Source organism: Neomonachus schauinslandi, chromosome 3 (assembly GCF_002201575.2).
Source record: "Neomonachus schauinslandi chromosome 3, ASM220157v2, whole genome shotgun sequence".
Taxonomy (NCBI): Eukaryota; Metazoa; Chordata; class Mammalia; order Carnivora; family Phocidae; genus Neomonachus; species Neomonachus schauinslandi.
This window is the reverse complement of record NC_058405.1, coordinates 192,084,319-192,101,909: the sequence shown is the minus strand read 5'-3', so window position 1 is coordinate 192,101,909 and position 17,591 is coordinate 192,084,319. Positions and strand designations below refer to the sequence as shown.

At 60.5% G+C, this 17,591-nt stretch overlaps 1 protein-coding gene across 1 annotated transcript in view; it reads right to left on the bottom strand.

The window, feature by feature from the left end:
• CROCC2 (ciliary rootlet coiled-coil, rootletin family member 2) overlaps positions 1–17,059 on the bottom strand; it is an 82,227-nt gene extending 65,168 nt beyond the window's left edge. Inside the window, 5 exon segments of the mRNA XM_044913635.1 lie at positions 2,958–3,123; positions 4,501–4,607; positions 6,623–6,771; positions 7,867–8,017; positions 16,985–17,059. Of these exon segments, the coding sequence (XP_044769570.1) occupies positions 2,958–3,123; positions 4,501–4,607; positions 6,623–6,771; positions 7,867–8,017; positions 16,985–17,059 (648 nt within the window).
• Between the last annotated feature and the right edge of the window lie 532 nt (positions 17,060–17,591).

Genomic DNA, 17,591 nt, shown 5'->3' with positions numbered 1-17,591 from the left:
GTGTGTGTGTTTATAGTGAGAAGGAGCTGTCCAGGTGTGTGTGCGCACGCGTGTGTGTGTGTGTGTGTGCATGTATGTGTTTATAGTGAGAAGGAGCTGTCTGGGTGTGTGTGCACGTGTGTGCATGCGTGCGTGTGCATGTGTGCATGTGTGTGTTTATAGTGAGAAGGAGCTGTCCGGGTGTGTGTGCGTGCATGTGTGTGTGGTTATAGTGAGAAGGAGCTGTCCGGGCATGTGTGTGTGCTTGCATGCGTGTGTGTGTGTGTGTGTGTGTGTGTGTGTGTGTAGTTATAGTGAGAAGGAGCTGTCCAGGCCCCAGGAAGCAGCCCTGGCCACACACTGAATAGTCTCTCACCTTGATCTTGGACTTCCTGTCTCTAGAACTGTGAGAATTAATGTTAACATAAACCCTGGTCTGTGCTTCTGTGACAGCAGCCTGGGGGTAAAACGGGAAGGAAAAGGATCTTCCCTGTGGATATGGGGCCACAAGTCAGCCTGTAGTTTTCAGTCTGAAGTCATATAACCTGGTGGCTTAAAAAAAACCTCAAGCTGAAAATGTACTTCATTGTGGCCCCAAAGACTATCAGAGCCCCTACGCACCTGTCAGAAGCAAATGAAAACCCTTTCTGGAAGATAGCACATCCATTCCAGGTTCCAAAGAACTTTCCCAAAGTTCCAAGAAAAATAAACAGCTCTTGGTTTAAAATAAAAAAATAAAATCACTAAAGACACAAGGAAACAGAGCACTATGATCAAGAGCCAGCAGAAACAATAGAATCAGACCTTAAGGAACTCGAGACGTTGGAACATCAGGCGCATTGGAGAACATAACCATTTTCAGGATGCGTCAGCAAGTAGACGAGAGGCTTGAACATGTGAGTTAAGAGTAAGATATTTGGAAAAGAATCTATCAGAATTCTTAAAGATGAAAAACACGATATTTGGAATTTAAGCAAAGCAGGGAGGTTTAACAGAGCTTGGACACCAGAGACAGACATGATGACCAGGTAGGTATATTTGAAATTGTCTAGAATACAAACCAGGGTGACAGAAAGAAGACATGCCAGGTTCAGAAGCCTGGGGGGCTCAGGGGTTCGTGAGAGCGGCTGGCCTGCTCGGGGTTGGGAGGAGCGAGGATGAGCACAGGCAACGCTCGGAGACGTGAGGGCTACTTTCCAAAAGTAACAAAGACACAGCATCCTGATGAGTCTGAAGCAGAATAAACAGAAAGAAATCTGCACAGAGACGCATCCTAGTAAAACTGCAGAACGGCGACGTCAAAGCTGCCAGGTGGGAGGACAGATTACCTTTGCGGGGAGTCACCAGCATCAAAGGCCCCGGGCACTGACTTCTGGCAGCGACCACAGAGCCAGAGGACAACGAAAGGGTCTTTAAGGTACTGAGAGAGAGCACCTGCCGACCATGAGACCTTCCACGGCCAAGAGGGAAATGAAGACCCTTGACAAGCCAATCCAAGCTGAACTAGAGGCCTGTCCTCCGGGGCATTCGTTCTGCTCGGCGGTCACAGCCCGGCCGTAGGAGGAGGCGGGGGCAGGGTGGTGGGCTGCCTCTAACAGGCCCCCAGCTATCATCCACTACGCTGCAGGGACAGACGCAGCCTCTCGGTGACACGTGTAAATGTGGCACTCCCCCTCTGTGGGCCCTCCGCTTCCTCACAGCAGGAGGGCCCACCCGGCCTCCCCCGAACCACAGCCACACACAGCCGGGCACAGGGGCCAAGCCGTCCCGCATGGCAGCCATGCCCCGGGCTTGCGGGGGCCCAGCTGGCTGTCCTTTCCGGCTGACGCTGGGCGGGCAGTGCAGGACGGCCCTGGGAGGTGGGCTTGTCTGAGGCACGTCTGGGTGCGGTCAGCCTGAGGCCCAGGCACGCTGGCCGCCCTTGGCCTCTGCTTTCACCTGGAAGCGGCCATTTTCCAGGTGGTGTCTGGGAAGAATCCTGCCAGTGGTGCCGGCAGAGGACAGTAGGAAGGCCGTGGGGACACCTGCCCCCTTTAGGGATGGCCACAGCTGCGGAGGCCCGCCTTGCCCCGGGCCGTGCCCCTCTCAGGGGCCTGTGTCCAAGGACAGACCAGAGCAGAGGCGTGGATGCCTCTTTTCACTCAGTGGCCACAAGCGTAGCCGTGGGAAGACCTGGACCAGGCAGGGGAGCAGGGTGTGATGTGTCCCAACCATCTCCCCGAGCTCACGCCAGGGGTCTTGCCATTTGCGACCATCCCCGGGGGCTGCGGCCTAGGGCACTGTGCCCTGAGCCCCTGAAGGGCTTAGGGTTTCGGAAGACTGTGATTAGGTAAGGCCTGGGAGGGCCCTGCTGGTGCTGGCCAGGGGCTGGGAGCAACGGTGTGGCCCCAGGCTCCTTCGAGTGCCCCCCCACCCCTGCAGCCCGAGCAGGAGTCAGGCCTACAGAGACCTCCTTCTCTCTCAAGAATGGGGCAGGCCGGGGCGCCTGGGTGGCTCAGTTGGTTAAGCGACTGCCTTCAGCTCAGGTCATGATCCTGGAGTCCCGGGATCGAGTCCCGCATCGGGCTCCCTGCTCAGCGGGGAGTCTGCTTCTCCCTCTGACCCCCCCCCATCTCATGTGCTCTCTCTCTCAAATAAATAAATAAAATCTTAAAAAAAAAAAAAAAAAAAAGAATGGGGCAGGCCATGCCAGAGCCAGGACCCTGGGCCCTCATCCTACTTTCCAAGTCTGATCTTGGGGTCCTGCCTGCCTGTTCCCAAGGAAGGGCCTCCCTAACCTGGTGCCCCCACTGTGTAGACTGCTGTGGCCCAGCTCGATGGGGAACATGGTAGGGCAGCAGGTCAGCGGCCTTGCCCTCCAGGAGGAACCACAGCTAGAGCCAATTCACCCTCTCCCGGCCCCCACTGCCTCCCCGCTGCCGTGGGCCATAAGCACCAGGACAGGTGTCCCCTGCCAGTGGGCAAAAGCGGGGAAGCACCTGTCTCTCAGTCCAGCGCTGTGCCTCCTTCAGCTCCAGCTTGCTCTGAAGATGGAGCACGCTGTCCGCTGTCCTGGCCAGCTCCTCGGCCAGCCTGTCGTTGGCCTTCTTCATGTGCTCCAGCTGTTTCCGCAGAAGGGTGTTCACCTGCGAGAGACCGGTGCTCCTGGCGGGGCAGAAACCGCAGCAGCATGACCATGGGCAGGGGGCTTCTCCTTCCAAAGGCTCTGAGAGCCAAGCCCCACGCTTCCTGGGCCCGGCCAACCCAGCTCGGGTGTGAAGATCCCCAAGCCACCGCTAAGCGGCACTGACCTCCTGCGATGGGGCACCCACGGCTCCCCAAACTGGGGCCAGTATCTGAGTGCCCCCTGGCACACTCCATCTCTGAGATGCCTGCTCGCCCTCCTCCTCCCATGCGGAGCATCCCTGGCCGGGCCCCACGAGTGTGGCGGGCTCCGTCCCAGGTTCAGGGGTGAGCCCTGAGATGCATGAGAGGGGCGGCTCTGGCAGCTGAGGGGACCAGGCCTGGGAGGAAGGGGCAGGGCAGTGGGCAGAGGACATCCGGCACACCCCATGAAGGGGGCAGCCCCCCCTGTGACCGTGGGGTCCTCTCTCCTCTGAAACTGGCTGTGATGGGTAGAGCGGCCCTCCGAGAGCTAGCCCTCCTGGCCAGGCTGCGAGGCCGCAAAAGGGACCTTCTCTGCTCCCCTTTCAACTTGGGCATCACCTCCTCTTGGGTTGTGACCCCTCACCCCTGCCCCTGCTGTTTTTGAAAACTGGTTTTCGAAATGTTTCTCAGCACTTTCCTTCTGCTCCCAGAGTCCCTGAGGATGAAGCAAGTAACGGGAAATATTCCACAGATGTTCTAACCTCCCCCAGGTCTGGAGATGCAGCCGAGCTCAGGGTCTCAACCCCTCCTGGCTGTTTTCCCTGCAGTGTGGAGACATGCCCCTTCCCTTCCGGGGACTGTGTCCTGGAGCTTGGGGTCAGGGGCTACTCTGGAGAACTGGGGTTACCACTGGGGAGGCTAGGGCATGACACATGCTGGCCGCTGGTGAACAGAGGAGCCCCTGACCATGAAGTCAGAGTGGCCTGAGCCAAAGGGGTCTGGGAGTCAGGGCCGGAGCATGAAGAAGGGTGGGGTTGAGGGAAGCACCCATGGGTGCCCCGGGACCAGCTGTGCTAACAAGGGCCATGGTCAGCTCAGGGGGCCTGCCTGCAGCACTAGCCAGAGCACCAGCTCGGTGGCGTTGGGGCCTGGAGGTGGCACGCTCGGGAGCGCAGGGCCGGTGAGACCCCCAGACCTATGGGACCTGCACCCCACACCTGAGGCCCACAGCCTGTTGGTCCCCCTCCTCACCCTGCTCTGCCCACTCTTTCCCCTGCCTCTGAAGCCTGGGGCCAATGCGTCCAGGCAAGTTTGACTTGGAGTCACTTTGGGAAGAGACTGGCCAACGGCTCCAAGGCACAGTGGGGTCTGCTGCCTCCAGGGGTGACGGCCGAGCTCCCGGTAGCCCTGACCGCCGCATCAGTCCCGACCCACCTCTGCTCAGCGGCCTCCAGACGGCCCAGGGCCTCCTCCAGGTCCACGCTGTGCTCTAGCTCCGACCTCCGCAGCCGAGCCTCGGTGGTCTCCAGACGGGCCTGTAGCTGGGGAGGAACGGCAGCCCACCTGGCCAGCAGCTCCCGAGCCCGCCAGGCAGGGCAGCTGTGGCATAAAGCCCTCCCCGAGGTGGGAGAGAGGGCACCCCTCAGGCCGCCAGCAGGGGTCTGCTGAGGCTGAGGCCCCTCCACACGACGGGGATGGGGCCGAGGGGCAGGCATTCGCCCCCCGACCCTGGGCCAAGTGCCTGTGGCTGGTTGAGGAGGGGCCTCCGGGGCTGCTTCATAAAGGGCAGGATGGCTGAACTGCAGGGCGGGCCTGGGGTCACCCCCGCTGAGAGAGCGCAAGTGTGGGATCCCACCCCTCCAGCTACCCCGCCCCCATGGCCACGACCACAAGTGGGCTTCCACCCCCGGCAGGCCTGCTGGGGAGGGGGGTTTTCCGAGCGGAGCTGGACCAGGCCTGCCTCAGAGCCTGCGTCCTTCCTGGCTCCCAGCTGGGGCCTGAGCAGACGGGGAGCCTAGAGCTCCAAGGGGAACAGGAGGTGCTAGGGGCTGCCCCTGGCTGTGCCGACCCAGAGCACACTTGGGGTGTCGGGGAGGGGAGCTCAGGCCCAGCAGGCCGGCTGGTGGGGGGCTGAGACACGGGGAAATCGGGAGAGCCAGGAGGCCAGGGCAGGGGCTGGCCCCCCTGACCCCTGCCCCGCCCTGCCCATCTGCTCGGGGTGACGTGGGGGCCGCCGGGCCCCTCTGGCGCCTGCACAAGGGGGAGGCTGAGACGCCCGTGGGAGCCTGACATGTGCGCTGAGCTGCGGGGTCTGGGAGTTCAGTTCTGACTCATGAGGCTTACTAATCTGTCCGCAGGATTTCTGGCTTCTATTCCCACCACCGGTTCCCAACATCTCCCCACCATGTGCTAGGAAGGTCCCCCACCCCCACGACTGGGCCCAGGCCACAGACAGCCCTGGAGGGCAGGCGAGCTCGCTGATGTCCTCCTGGAGCTGATGGGGATGAGGATGGCCCCGTGGTCCTGCCCTGAGGGGCTCACTAGGGATGGGGGCAGCGGTGAGAGCCGGTGTTTAGTGTGGGGGCGGGTGGTGCTGCTGATTCCTGGAAGCCCCGGATATCCTGGGGGCCTCGGGCAGCTGGTATGGGTCACTGGTCATGCTGGGGAAAGGGCCAGCGCCTGGTTCAGTCCCGGCTCCAACACCGGCAGCACAGCCCTGGGCAAGTCTGGCTGCTCTGAATCTCAGTTTCCTCTTCCAGAAAGTGGGGTCATCTATCCTGCCACGTAGTGCAAGGAGGACTCTGAAGACAGCAGGGGTAGGGTGGGCCAGACACAACAAGGGCTCTGAGTACCCCACACTGGGAGCTGGGCATCTGCAGCCCAGTCCCGCGTCAGGAGCCATCGGGCTCGGACTGGCAGACCCTGGAAAGAGGATCTGGCCTGGCAAGTTTCCTCAGCTTTCTGCCATGGTTTCCCCACCTGAACAACAGGAGGCCCCCCAACCCCACACTTTATAACCACATGGCTTCTTGCTGCGGCGGAAAGCACTGTGGGTTCCCCGGGGACCGAGGACCCAGGGGTCACAGCTATCCTCTGAGGGCTGCCCTGGCCTCGGCTATCAGGAAAAAGTGTGGGGTGGGGGGCAGAGCCAAGTCTCTACAAGCGCCATCTGAGGGTTGGGGCCAATTCTTAGCAGACCCCAAAAGTGAGGTGCTGGGGCTGAGGGCTCAGGACTGACCCGGCTGCCTCCACAAAGCCCCCGGGCAGGCAGGACACAAGTCAACACTTCAGCTGGGCTGGGAGACCTGGGGGGGGGGCTTTGCAGGAGGGAGAGGGGGCCTGGACACCCATCCTATCCTCCCCCTCCCCCCTCCAGCCCGTTTTCCCGTCTGTGGCTTGGGATTTAGATGTGCTGTGGCTGACGTCACCTGTCATTCTATGTCCTAAGACTCGACGATGGTCCCAGCTGTCTGGCCACCAGTCCCAACAGGTGACCGCCTCTCCGCAGGCCAGGCTGCAGCCTTCTGCCTGCCACGTGCCCGGTGCACACGCTTACCCGCTCACTGAGCGTGTGGTACCTGCTGGCCAGCTCGTCCTGCTCAGTGCCTGCCTGGGCCAGCAGGTTCTCCAGCCTGGCCAGCTCGTCCTGCAGGAGCTCATTCTCCTCCTGCACACGGGCCGAGGCGGTCAGCGGCCCCTGCACCCCTGTAGGGGCAGTTCCAGCGTCAGCCCGGGCGGCCGGACCAGGGCCCCCCACCTCCTCAGACACGGCACCCAGTCCCCATGGTGGGCCTCTGGGCCGGTCCCTGGGCTCCCACTGCTGGTCTGCCCCGCTCTTCCAGGAGGGTCCAGCTGTGACCCGGGACTCTGGTGTGGGGGATGTGGACTTCATGCTCCAGGCCTCCCTCCCACTCCTGTTGGAGGGCGGGCCACCGACGCCTTACCTCTCATCCACACCTTTAACCCCAGCACAGCCCCAAACCAATTAGAGTGGAGGGTGTGGGAGTGGCCTGGACACTGGGGACCCCCCGCCCCCTGTGAAGCAGGGAGAACTGCTGAGTCAGGGTAACCCGATCTCATCTGAATAGCGAGTTTCTTTTCTAAGTACACAGCGGGCTTTCTTCTTCCTTAACACACACCTTCTGAGAGTGACTGGTTCCTTCAGGAGGCTGGACAGCCCCTTACTATAGAAAGGGGTGTCGGGACCCACACACGAGGGAGTCCCCAGCACTAGCTAGGGCCAAGTGGCCTGACCAGTTGGGTGGCCCTGCTGCAGGGACCCAGCCTGGGGCCAGTTCCTTAGCTGCAAAGCGCTCTGCCCCAAGGGGCCTGTGGGGCTGGGTGAGCAGAGGGCCAGGGTGGGGCCGGGTGGGGGGGCCTGTGGGCTGGGTGAGCAGAGGTCTGGGGCAGGGTGCGGGGGGCCTGCTCAGTGTCTGTGCTTCCTGAGTATCGACCTTCAGGATTTTTGCTCATCTAATGAAACACAAATATGATGAAATCAAGACAGCTGGTCACAAATGTGTCACAAACACAAATGCAGTGCTGGACAGTCCTTGTGGCCTCGTGGTAAGCATGCTGTGGGTCTGGACACGTGACCCCTGTGGGTGACCCCGGGGAGGGCGTGGTTCGGTGCCCCATCACACTGCAAGATGACAGGAGGGGCCAGCCTAGGTGGGGCTTGGAACCGGAGGGGGACACTGCAGGGGCAGGGGACGCACGTAAGCTGGACTCCAGCTGATGGCTCTGTGCCTCCCCTGGTGCCCCCCCACCTCCATCGTCACCCCTACCACCGCCCGTCACCTTGGTGTGGTGTGTCCCCCAGGCTGCCAGCCACGATCTCACGGATTCGGGCAGGTACAGGCGTGGGCAGAGCCTGCTGGCCTTCCCCACGTACAGTCAGCGCCCGGTCTTCTCTGCTGGCCGTGGGACTCAAGACGGTGTCCTCCAGCCTCTGAAAAACAGCCATCCAGGCACACTTGGGGCTGGCAGCCTCCTGGACAGTGAGCCCCCTGGGGTCCCTGGGGGCTACCACAGGGCTCCCCGGCCCAGCCGCCAAGTGCTCTGCAGAGGACGGCCTGAGGCTACCACCCAAAGCACATGCCTTGGTTTCTCTACCTATAGAGTAACCCGGCGGTGCTCTGAGCACTGGGGACCCGGAGCACACCTAGCCTAGCTGGTCACTGTGCCCTGCCCTCTGGCCCTGCTCTACCTCTGTGGGGGCCGGGCTGAGTGTTCACGGTGGGTGTCTCCAGAGGCACCAGGAGGCAGGTATCCCTGCTCCGGTCCCGGTCCCGACCGCCTGCAGCATACGGTCTCACCACTTTCACAGTGGGGGTTGCTGGGAGGGATTGACAACTTGTAAGGGTCTAGGCCCACCCACCCACCTCCCTTTTTGGACACGGCCAGCTGCTCAGGGCTTCGCCCTGTCCACCAGGAAGGGCACGAGGGGGCCCTGGGAGAGGGCAGGGCAGGAACCACGGGAGGGGCTGTGGGAAGGCAGTGAGGACAGCCCTCCTTCCTGGCCCGTCCAGAGCAGCTGACCTGCCGTGGGAGAGGTCTCAGGAGGCCTGCAAGTGGGCAGGAAATCCCAGGGTCCTGGATACACAGAGACTGGTGTCGGGAGGTCTTGGGCTCTGAGTTGGCACATTGCTTTTGCCCTGGGGATTCTTTGCATCATAGGTGGGCAGAGCTGGGGGAGGGCCGGGGGTGCCCTCTAAATCCTGGGCCCAGGCAGGGCCCTTCTTGCTGGGCCTAACTGTGGCACCGGCCATGGGAAGGACATTCTTCACTCTGGATGTGAGAGGGCTTGGTGTGACAAGATCTCCGGATGCTTCCCAGGGGATCCTGGAGACAGTGACTCTCCAGGGCTGCAAACGGGGTCCTCCCATCACACCCCCACCCAGTCCCAGACTTCTGAAACTCACCCGCCCTGTAGCTTCCCAGGATCCCTCTCCCTGTGATCCCTCAGAGCCTGCTCCCTCGCTCTGTGACTCCCCAAATCTCCCTCCCAGCCCAGGGTCCTGATGACCACTGAGCAGCCTCCTACTGCCTGTCCCCTCCCTCCTCTGATTTCCTCCCAGCTCTCCCTGAAGGCTTTCCAGGTTCAGACCGCTCCACCTGGCTCTGACACTCAGCCCCTGGCTGGTGGGGGTGGAGGGCTTCCTGGGCATACCCCTGTTCTGCGCACCCCATTGCCCTGGCACGTTCTCTCTGTTCTTCCTTCCTGAGATCCCAGCCTGGCATCTTCTGCACACACACCTTTGAGGTGTCCCTGGACACAAGGCATGTTCCATCTGGACCAGAATGCCAAGAGTCACCCCCCGCCCTGAGACCTGGGTTCCTGCATGACACCTGGTAAGGCCCCATTCTGATCCCCAACAGCAGCCCAGGTGCTGGACGGTCACTGAGCAAATACCCAGAACCAACTTCCACTGCCCTCCCCCTGGAGTGAGAACCCTAGTCCTGGTTCACCTGGGACCCAGCCCTTCTTCAGGCTGGAGCCTTACTTCGCACAGTGATGCTTGAATTTGAGTCAGCAGGGGGCCTTGGGAAGGCGCCATCCCCCAACACCCCCCCCATGACCCCCTTCAGTATTACTCTGGGTGGGAGGTGAGCAGCCTGCCTCCGGGGGCGGGGCGGTGGGGGGGAGGATGTGCCTGCTACCCTTTCTGGGCCAAACAAGGCACGAATGCCAAGACCATCAACCGCGTCTAATGTCCTCCGGGGGGGAAAGGCAGCTAAAGGGGCTCAGCCATTGTCTGCCCTGAACCCTGTATTTGCACGCGGGGAAACTGAGGCTCAGGGGGGTAGTGAGACCCACCCCGGGCCCCGCTGTAGGAACAATGAACTCCAGGAAGCTCTCCCTCCGAGGCCAGGAACGACTCTGCCCCTTCGCCCTCCCCCACCCTCCCCGCTCCCCCGGGCATCCGAGGCGCCACCCGCTAACGGGAAGCCTGAAGCAGCGCGGCATAAACCTGACTCATTCCTAACATTTACAGAGGGTCACTTATTAGCCGAGACGTCCCAAGAGGCGCTGGGGGCGTAATGGGTTCCAGCTGTGGCCGGGTGCCTGCGATGGGCCGCGGCCCAGCTGGAGCCGAGGGGGCGCGGCGGGGGGCGCGCGGAAGGGAGGGGCCGTGGGGTGTTGAGGGCGGGGAAGGGGCAGGCCCAGGAGGGGCAGGGGCGGGAGGGGGAAGGGGGGCCGGGACGGGGAGGGCCAGGAGGGGGCGGGGCCGGGAGGGGAAGGGGAAGAGCCAGGGATGGGGGCGGGGCCAGGAGAGAGGCCTGGTCTCCATCCGGGGCGGGTCGCGGGGCCTCGCGGACCTCCCGGCAGGACCCCGCGGCTCGCTGCCTGTTTCCGGCCGCCTTGAGTCTGGCCCAGAGAGGCTGCTCCCTCCGCCCCGAGGCCTTCCTGTCTGCAGTCCCTGGCCGCCACCTGCGGCCCTGCAGGTCCGGGCGGGTCGCCTCCTCTGCGGGCCGGGGGCCCTCCTCCCGGGCTGGCCATTTGTGGTCGGGGGCCGAGGCGGGGGGTGGGGGTGGGGTCTGCGTGTGCGGGCTGTGCACAGGGAGGCTTCCAGAAGGCTACCCCCCGCCCCGGGACTCTCAGCCCGTCGTCGGAGGGCTGGACATCGGTTTCCCCAAAGACCCCAGACTCACAGTTGAACGCAGCCCTATCCCTTCCTCCCGCCCCCAGCGCCCTCCTCAGCTCAACTTGCGCTGAAGGCCACTGCGAGGTCCCAGCCCCTGCTCGGCATGGCCCATGGAAACAGATACCTGCAAGGGGGCCAGGCACCCCTTGGTCACGGTCACCCCTCCCCACTGCGGCTGTGTGGACGGGAGAGCCTGCACACGGAGGAGCGTGGGCTCCCCTATGTACCCCACCCGGATCAGAGCAGGACTCCCCCGGAGAATTGGGTTGGGGTCCCTGTCCTCCAGTGCACCGCATGACCCTGGGTGTGTCCCCTGCCTCAGGTCCTCGTCTGTGAAATGGGGGGGCACCCCAGAGCTCTGGGGGGGGGGGCGCTGCGGCTCTGCGGAGGGTGGGGTGTGGAGTCTGTGGGACAGGAGGTGGCTCGGGAGGGCAGGTGGCCTTGTAGGTCAGCAATGGAAATCACACAGAGCAATTTCACTACTTCCTGTTGCTGGGGGAGCAGCATCAGTAAGTCCCTGAGCGGCTCCCCCTGGGCGTCCAGGCTGCTAGGGGCACCGGACGCAGACCGCCTGTTACCCAGGAGGAGGGAAGGATGGGCTCGTAAGAGGAGCCTGGCATCGTCGGGACGGAAGAAGGTGAGGCTCCCCCACACGCGACCTCGGCCTGGGTTCAATGAGCCCAGTGGTAGGGAGGGAGGGGCACCAGAACCTCTGATCAAAATCACCCTGGGACAGAGCGTCCAGTGGACGATCCCCGCTCAGCCGGGTCACAGGCTGCAGCCTCCCGGGGCAGGAGCAGGCCGAGGGAGGGAGTGCGAGTCCAGGGGCTGTCCCGGGCCCCTCTGCGGGCGGACTGGCCGGCGGCCGCGTTGGGCGGCCGAGCTCCCACAGTGCCGCTGTGTGGCCGCCAGTGGTACTGCAGGAGGCTGAGGCTCTGGGGGCTGACCTGCGCCATGGAGAAGGGAAGGTCGCCAGCCCGCAGGAGTGAAGTGAGGCGGGGCATTCCCCGCTGAGGATTTCGTAGGGAACATTGTCACGCCCGCTGTCTTGACCCCAAAGGGCAGGTTTCCTGTTCACTATGGGCGAGGAGGCTCCCCCAAGGTCACGCACCCACCAAAGGTAGTGTTAGGACTGACCCGCCTGTGGGTCCCGGGACGTGCCCTGTGGCGGGAGACTGGGACGCAGCAGGCACACTGGCCTCAGGTGTCCTCCCCAGTGTGGCACGTCCCCGAGCCCAGGCAGATGGCAGAGGAACTGAGCCTGGCCCCCCACGGCCGCCACCCCCTGTGCTCCTCCCTGTCTGCCCACTCGGGCCCCCCCCAAGGCCCCCCTGCATCCCTCGGCGGCAGGCTTTGGCCCTCGCCGGGAGCGGGCACAGCTGGGAGAACACATCCGAGGACAGGGTCTGCAGCCAAGGCCAGCTACCGGACGTCTGCTTGCCATCCTTCCGTGGCTTGGCCGGCTGCAGAGAGGGCCCTGGCCGGGCTGGTGGCCTGCCAGGCTCCGTTTCCTGAGGAAAAAGAGCTCCTCTGTGTCTGCGGTAACACCTGGCCCCTGGCTGCTCTGTCTTAGCACTGGCCAGTTCAGATTTCTGTGCATTTGTGGAGCCCGCTGGGGCCCTGGGTGTCGCCCCAGGAGCAGGGTCATGCTTCTTACGGGGGGCAGTTTGGTCCTCAACTCATAATAGATGGGAGATCCGGGCCAGGCATTGACAGGCATTTGGGGGTGAGGGGAACAACTTGTCATTTATCTCTGAGTCCCCAGCATGATCAGTGCTTGGCACAGGTCACCATGTGAATGACAGAAAACCCAGCCTAAGGTATGAATCACTAACTACAAAATGATTTATATTGAGGAACTCTCGGAAGGGCAAGGACCCTGTTGGTCTTGTTTGCTCCTGGGTTCGCGGTGCCCACACAGACTTCCTAGAGGAGGTGGCAGGCGAGTCGGACCCTGAAGGACAAGCAAGAGCCCAGCAGCTAGCGGAGGCGCAGGTCAGGTGTCCAGGTGGAGGGAAGAGCGGAAGCAAAGGCAGTGGGGTGGGTTCTCAAAGTCTGCATGGGGCCTGGGGGAGGAGGGTGCAGGGATGGGGGACAACAAAGCAGGAGAGGCGGACGGTGCAGGGATGGGGGACAACAAAGCAGGAGAGGCGGACACTGTGGAAGCCTTGAATGGCTGCGCCGCCACAGTCCCCTTGGACTATGGGGTGGCAGAGGGGAGAGCGGTGTTTCTGAATGAGGAGGAGGGGGATGCGGCCCATCTGATTAGCATAACTGGTTAATCTGACCAGGTCTGGCATGACCTTGGCTGCATCAGGGCAAATGGATGGAAGATTCGGAGATGGGCCAGTGCCTCTGTCCTTGGCTGGCTTGGAAATAGCCCAGGGCTTGGCCCTTGGCAAGTGACTGATGAGGGCTTGCCACACCATGATGCTCTCAGGCCATCCTAGTCGCATGGGGGGGCCCCCTCAGGTTCCATCCCATCCATCCCACCTCATCTTCTGTCGTGTACCTAACACATTGTCCAGCAAGCCTTCCTTCTTCTTATGTATCAGTGATTTTTCTCTCTCTTTCAGACCATGCTTATTGACACAAACTGTTTTAATTTATACCCCTCTTTAAAAAAGTGTTGCTCCTACATGCCCCATGAGGTACCCTTGCAGTCAAGGTCACCCGTGACCTCCATGTTGCTAAACCCAGTGGTCCATGGTCTCCATCTTCCTTGATCTCTTAGCAGCATGTGGGTCACCACCTCCTCCCTGAAACATTCTCCTGCTGACACCACCCCTCCCAGTTGTTCTCACCTCGTTGGCCACCCGTCTTGGTCTCCTTGGCTGGTTCCTTCTTGCCCCTCCCATCTGTAAGTGTGGGAGTGCTCCAACTCCTCTTTCTATGGACACTCACCCGGCTACACACCTGCCAACAAGCCCACATGTCTATTTCCAGCATGGAGCTCTTCCCTGAGGTCAGGTCCATATATCCACTTGGCTCCCTACCATCCCCACTTGGATGCTAATAGGCTTGTCCACTCTAAGGTGTTCCAGACAAAACCTCTGAGCACAATATAGTCAAACGAGATGTAGAAAACAATTTGAAAATCTCTACATGTTTGGAAATTAGGGTATTTATACCTCTAGATGACCCACAGATAGAATCACAATGGAAATTAGGAAACAGTTTGAACTGGATAATAATGAAAATTATTATATCAAAATGTATGGGATGTAGCTAACGCGTTGTTGGGAAAGAAAAAGCATACCTTCAAAAAAGAAGAAGAAAAAGAAAGTGGGGATGTGAAATGATACAGTTGCTGTGGAAAATAGTAGGGTGGTTCCTCACATTAAATAAGGAGTTACCATAGGACCCAGCAACCCCACTTCTGGGTATATCCCCAAAAGAAGTGAAGGCAGGGACTGAAACACAGACTTGCACACCAATGTCCACAGCAGTGTATTCACAACAGCCCGAAGGTGGAAGCAACCCAATTGTCCATGAACAGGTGAGCGGAGAAACACGGTGTGGTCCATCCACACAATGGAGTATGATTTGGCCTTGCAAGGGAAGGACATTATGACCGCGGCTAGCACATGGATGAACCCGGGGGACATCGCACTGAGTGAAATGGATCAGGAACAGAAGGAGAGATATTGTCTGAGTCCACCTCTGAGGTCCTGAGAGTGGCCAAATTCATGGAGGCAGAGAGCAGAAGGGCGGGCGCCAGGGGCTGGGGTGGGGCTGGGGAGTCCGTGTTTCATGGGGACAGAGTTTCAGTTTGAGAAGGTGAGAAAGTTCTGGAGATGATGGTGGTGATGGTTGTATATAAATGTGAATGGGCTTAATACCACTGAACTGCACACTTAAAAATGGTTAAAATGGTAAATTTGATGTATATATATATATATATATATATATATTTTGCCACATTTTTAAAAGAAGTTAAAAAAACTTTTTTTAAGATTTTATTTATCCATTAGAGAGAGAGCACGCACATGCACGCGTGTGGAGAGGGAGACAGAGTGGGTGAGACAGCAGAGGGGGAGAGAATCTGAGGCAGACTCTGCACTGAGCACGGAGCCCAATGCCGGCCTCGATCCCATGACCGCAAGATCATGACCCGAGCTGAAACCAAGAGTCGGACACTCAACCGACTGAGCTACCCAGGCGCCTCATTAAAAAAAATTTTTTTTTAAAAGAAGGCTGCAAATTAATGAGATAAGCACACATCTCAAAAAATTAGATGAGCAACAAACCCAAAGAACTGAAAAGCAAAGGAATAATAAATCTATACATTAATGAAATAGAAGGCAAAAATACGGTAAAGAGGATCAACCAGTGGCCGAAATCGGAAAAGCAAAACGGGTATCGCTCAGGGTGACCGACTCCTCTCGGCCTGCCCTGATCTCCCGAATGTCACACAGGAATCCCTGGGTCTCCAACCCCTCAACTCCAGGGGCCGGCGGCCACCTGCTTCAGATCCTCAGACATCAAAACAACAGCGAGAAGATACTGGGAACAACTTTTGTCAGTAAATTTGAAAATTTAGGTTTGTGGACAAATTCCTAGGAAATTATCATTAATCAGAACCTACACCTGAAAGAGAGTCTGTTTTGGTAGTTTTAAGGGGACCGAATCCAGAATCATGGGCCCTCTGGCGTTGGCCTCCCCGCCCAGGGCTCTGCCTCTTGTCTGCCTCTCTGTCTGCTCTAGGGCCGGACCCCCTGAGAACCCAGCTCTGAGGGGGAGGCCAGGGGCCGGGTGCCCTGGGGTGCCATGCAGAGGCTGCAGGGGCGCTCTCCAGGCGTGGGGAGTGCCATCAGGCCTGGTCTCATCGGCAAGCCACACCTTGCCCAGGCCCCTCAGTTTCCCTGTCTGCAGCTGGAGGGGCTGGAGGAGACCTGTGGCCCTGCCTCCTCGTCTGGACAGGCCTATCTGGGCATCTCTTGGCGCCTGCCTGCCTACTCACCCCCGGGGTGATGGCACCTAGATCTTCATCACCAGAATGCAAATAACAGGTGTTGGCTGGGCGGGCAGCGTGGACCTCGGCTGGGACTCCTTGTGACTTTCAGTGACAGTTTCCCACAGGCAGTGGGATTTGGGGGCAGCCTTGTCTGCCAAGCAATGGCCCACTGCCAGACAAGGCCCCAGCCGGCGTCTCTCCCTCAAACGCTGGTAGCCATAGCAACGTGCTTCAACCCTCAGGCCTCTATTTTCCTGGAATCCAGAGAGGATGATCCTCTGGGATGCCTGGCTGAAAGTGTCTTGAAACTGTAGTGTGCAAGCCTGCCCTCCCTCCATCTGTCCTTCTCTCCATCCAGAGAACTGACACCCCTTGGGAGCTGGACAAAGTCACCCACCCAGGCCCTTGTTTTGTCTTGTTGCGTCACCTGATTCAAGTATCCTGTCCCATCACATTGTATCCTGTGTAGGCATCAGTGTGTGTGTGCACGCATGTGCGTGTGCAAGGTGGCTCCACCATGTTATTTAATCATGTGGCAACAACTGGGGGCAGTTACTCTTCTCTGGCTGCCTGTGCTGTTTGTATAGGGACCATGTCAACCCCATACAGCGCGGTCTGAGATTCTAAGAGCTGGGGTAATAAACAACTGAGTCAGCCGGGGCATCGGGGGTTCACTGGGATCCCCGAGGGTTCAGTCTGGGTGCAGACTGCCTGCCGTGGCGGCCAGAGTCCTGTGACGGCAGTGGTAGGCGCCTAAGGGCGTGGGATGGCGGGGCGGGCACTGGGTTGACTCTGGGAAGTAGGGAGTGAAGGAGAGAGGGGCATGGGGAGAGTTCGCAGTCCTCACTATTGGTGCTGTTATGCACACGGGAAAGTTCTGGAAGTCAGAGAATAGATACTGGGATGAACCACCTCCGCCCAGCAGTGGTAGCTCCCACACTGCCATGAAGAAAGCAGTGAGTGGGGTCCCAGTACGTGGGACCCTAGTGGGGAAGAGTTGCCTGTCCCTCCTCACCCGCCGTGTGCCTCAGGCCGCGAGCCTGAGGCTCAGAGAAGGGGGCTGACGGCCTGAGCTCGTGCAGGCATGGATGGGGCGGCTGGGTGCTGGGCTCAGGTCTCCCCACGCCCAGTCCAGTCTCTCCCCAGACTCCTCTCCTGAGCTGATGCTGCACTTCTGTGTGCGTGCTCAGGCTGACCGTGTGAGCACCCAGGTGCCCCTTGGAGCTGGGGAGGTGTGGCCTCTCCGTGCACCCCCCAAGGTGCCCTCGAGTCTGCTCCCAGGAGGGTGCTGGAGGGCGGGCACCCCACTGACCTGGATCACGGTGTCCAGCCCCAGTGGGGTCTGCTCTGCATCCCCATCACCGGGCTTGCTGGAGGCAGAACTCATCTCAGACCGGAGCACAGGACCTGGGAGGAAGCTGGGGCATGGCTGCCCGGCGAGTGTCCTCCTGGCACCCCGGCCGGCCAGCACCACACCTGGCTCCTCCATCAGGGCGCCCAGCTCGCCCCGCTGGGCTGGCCACCAAACGGCCAGCTCAGCCTGGGGCGTTGCTGGGGCAACCGCGACGCTGAGGATTGAGTTTCCCTGGAAACAGGAGTGCAGGCCCTGCTGCCATGGGGTCTAAGGAACGCTGTTGTCTGGAAGCGGTTTCCTGGAGACCCGGAGGCGTCCTGGGTGAAGCTGTCCCCCTGAGCGCCCACGCCCGGGAGGGGCTGGCTCTCCCCCAGACCTCCCCCTCCCCCCGCGCCTGTGGGAAAGGGCTCCCAGCCTTCCAGGGTTCTCCCTGGGAGGATCGTGTGCTTGGGGGCCACACACCAGCTTCCTCCTGAGGGAGAATCATCAACTACGGCTTTCTTTTCTAATATCCAGAAAAGAACTCAGAGGTCAGTAGCGGGATGGCGTCCAGCAGATGGGTAGA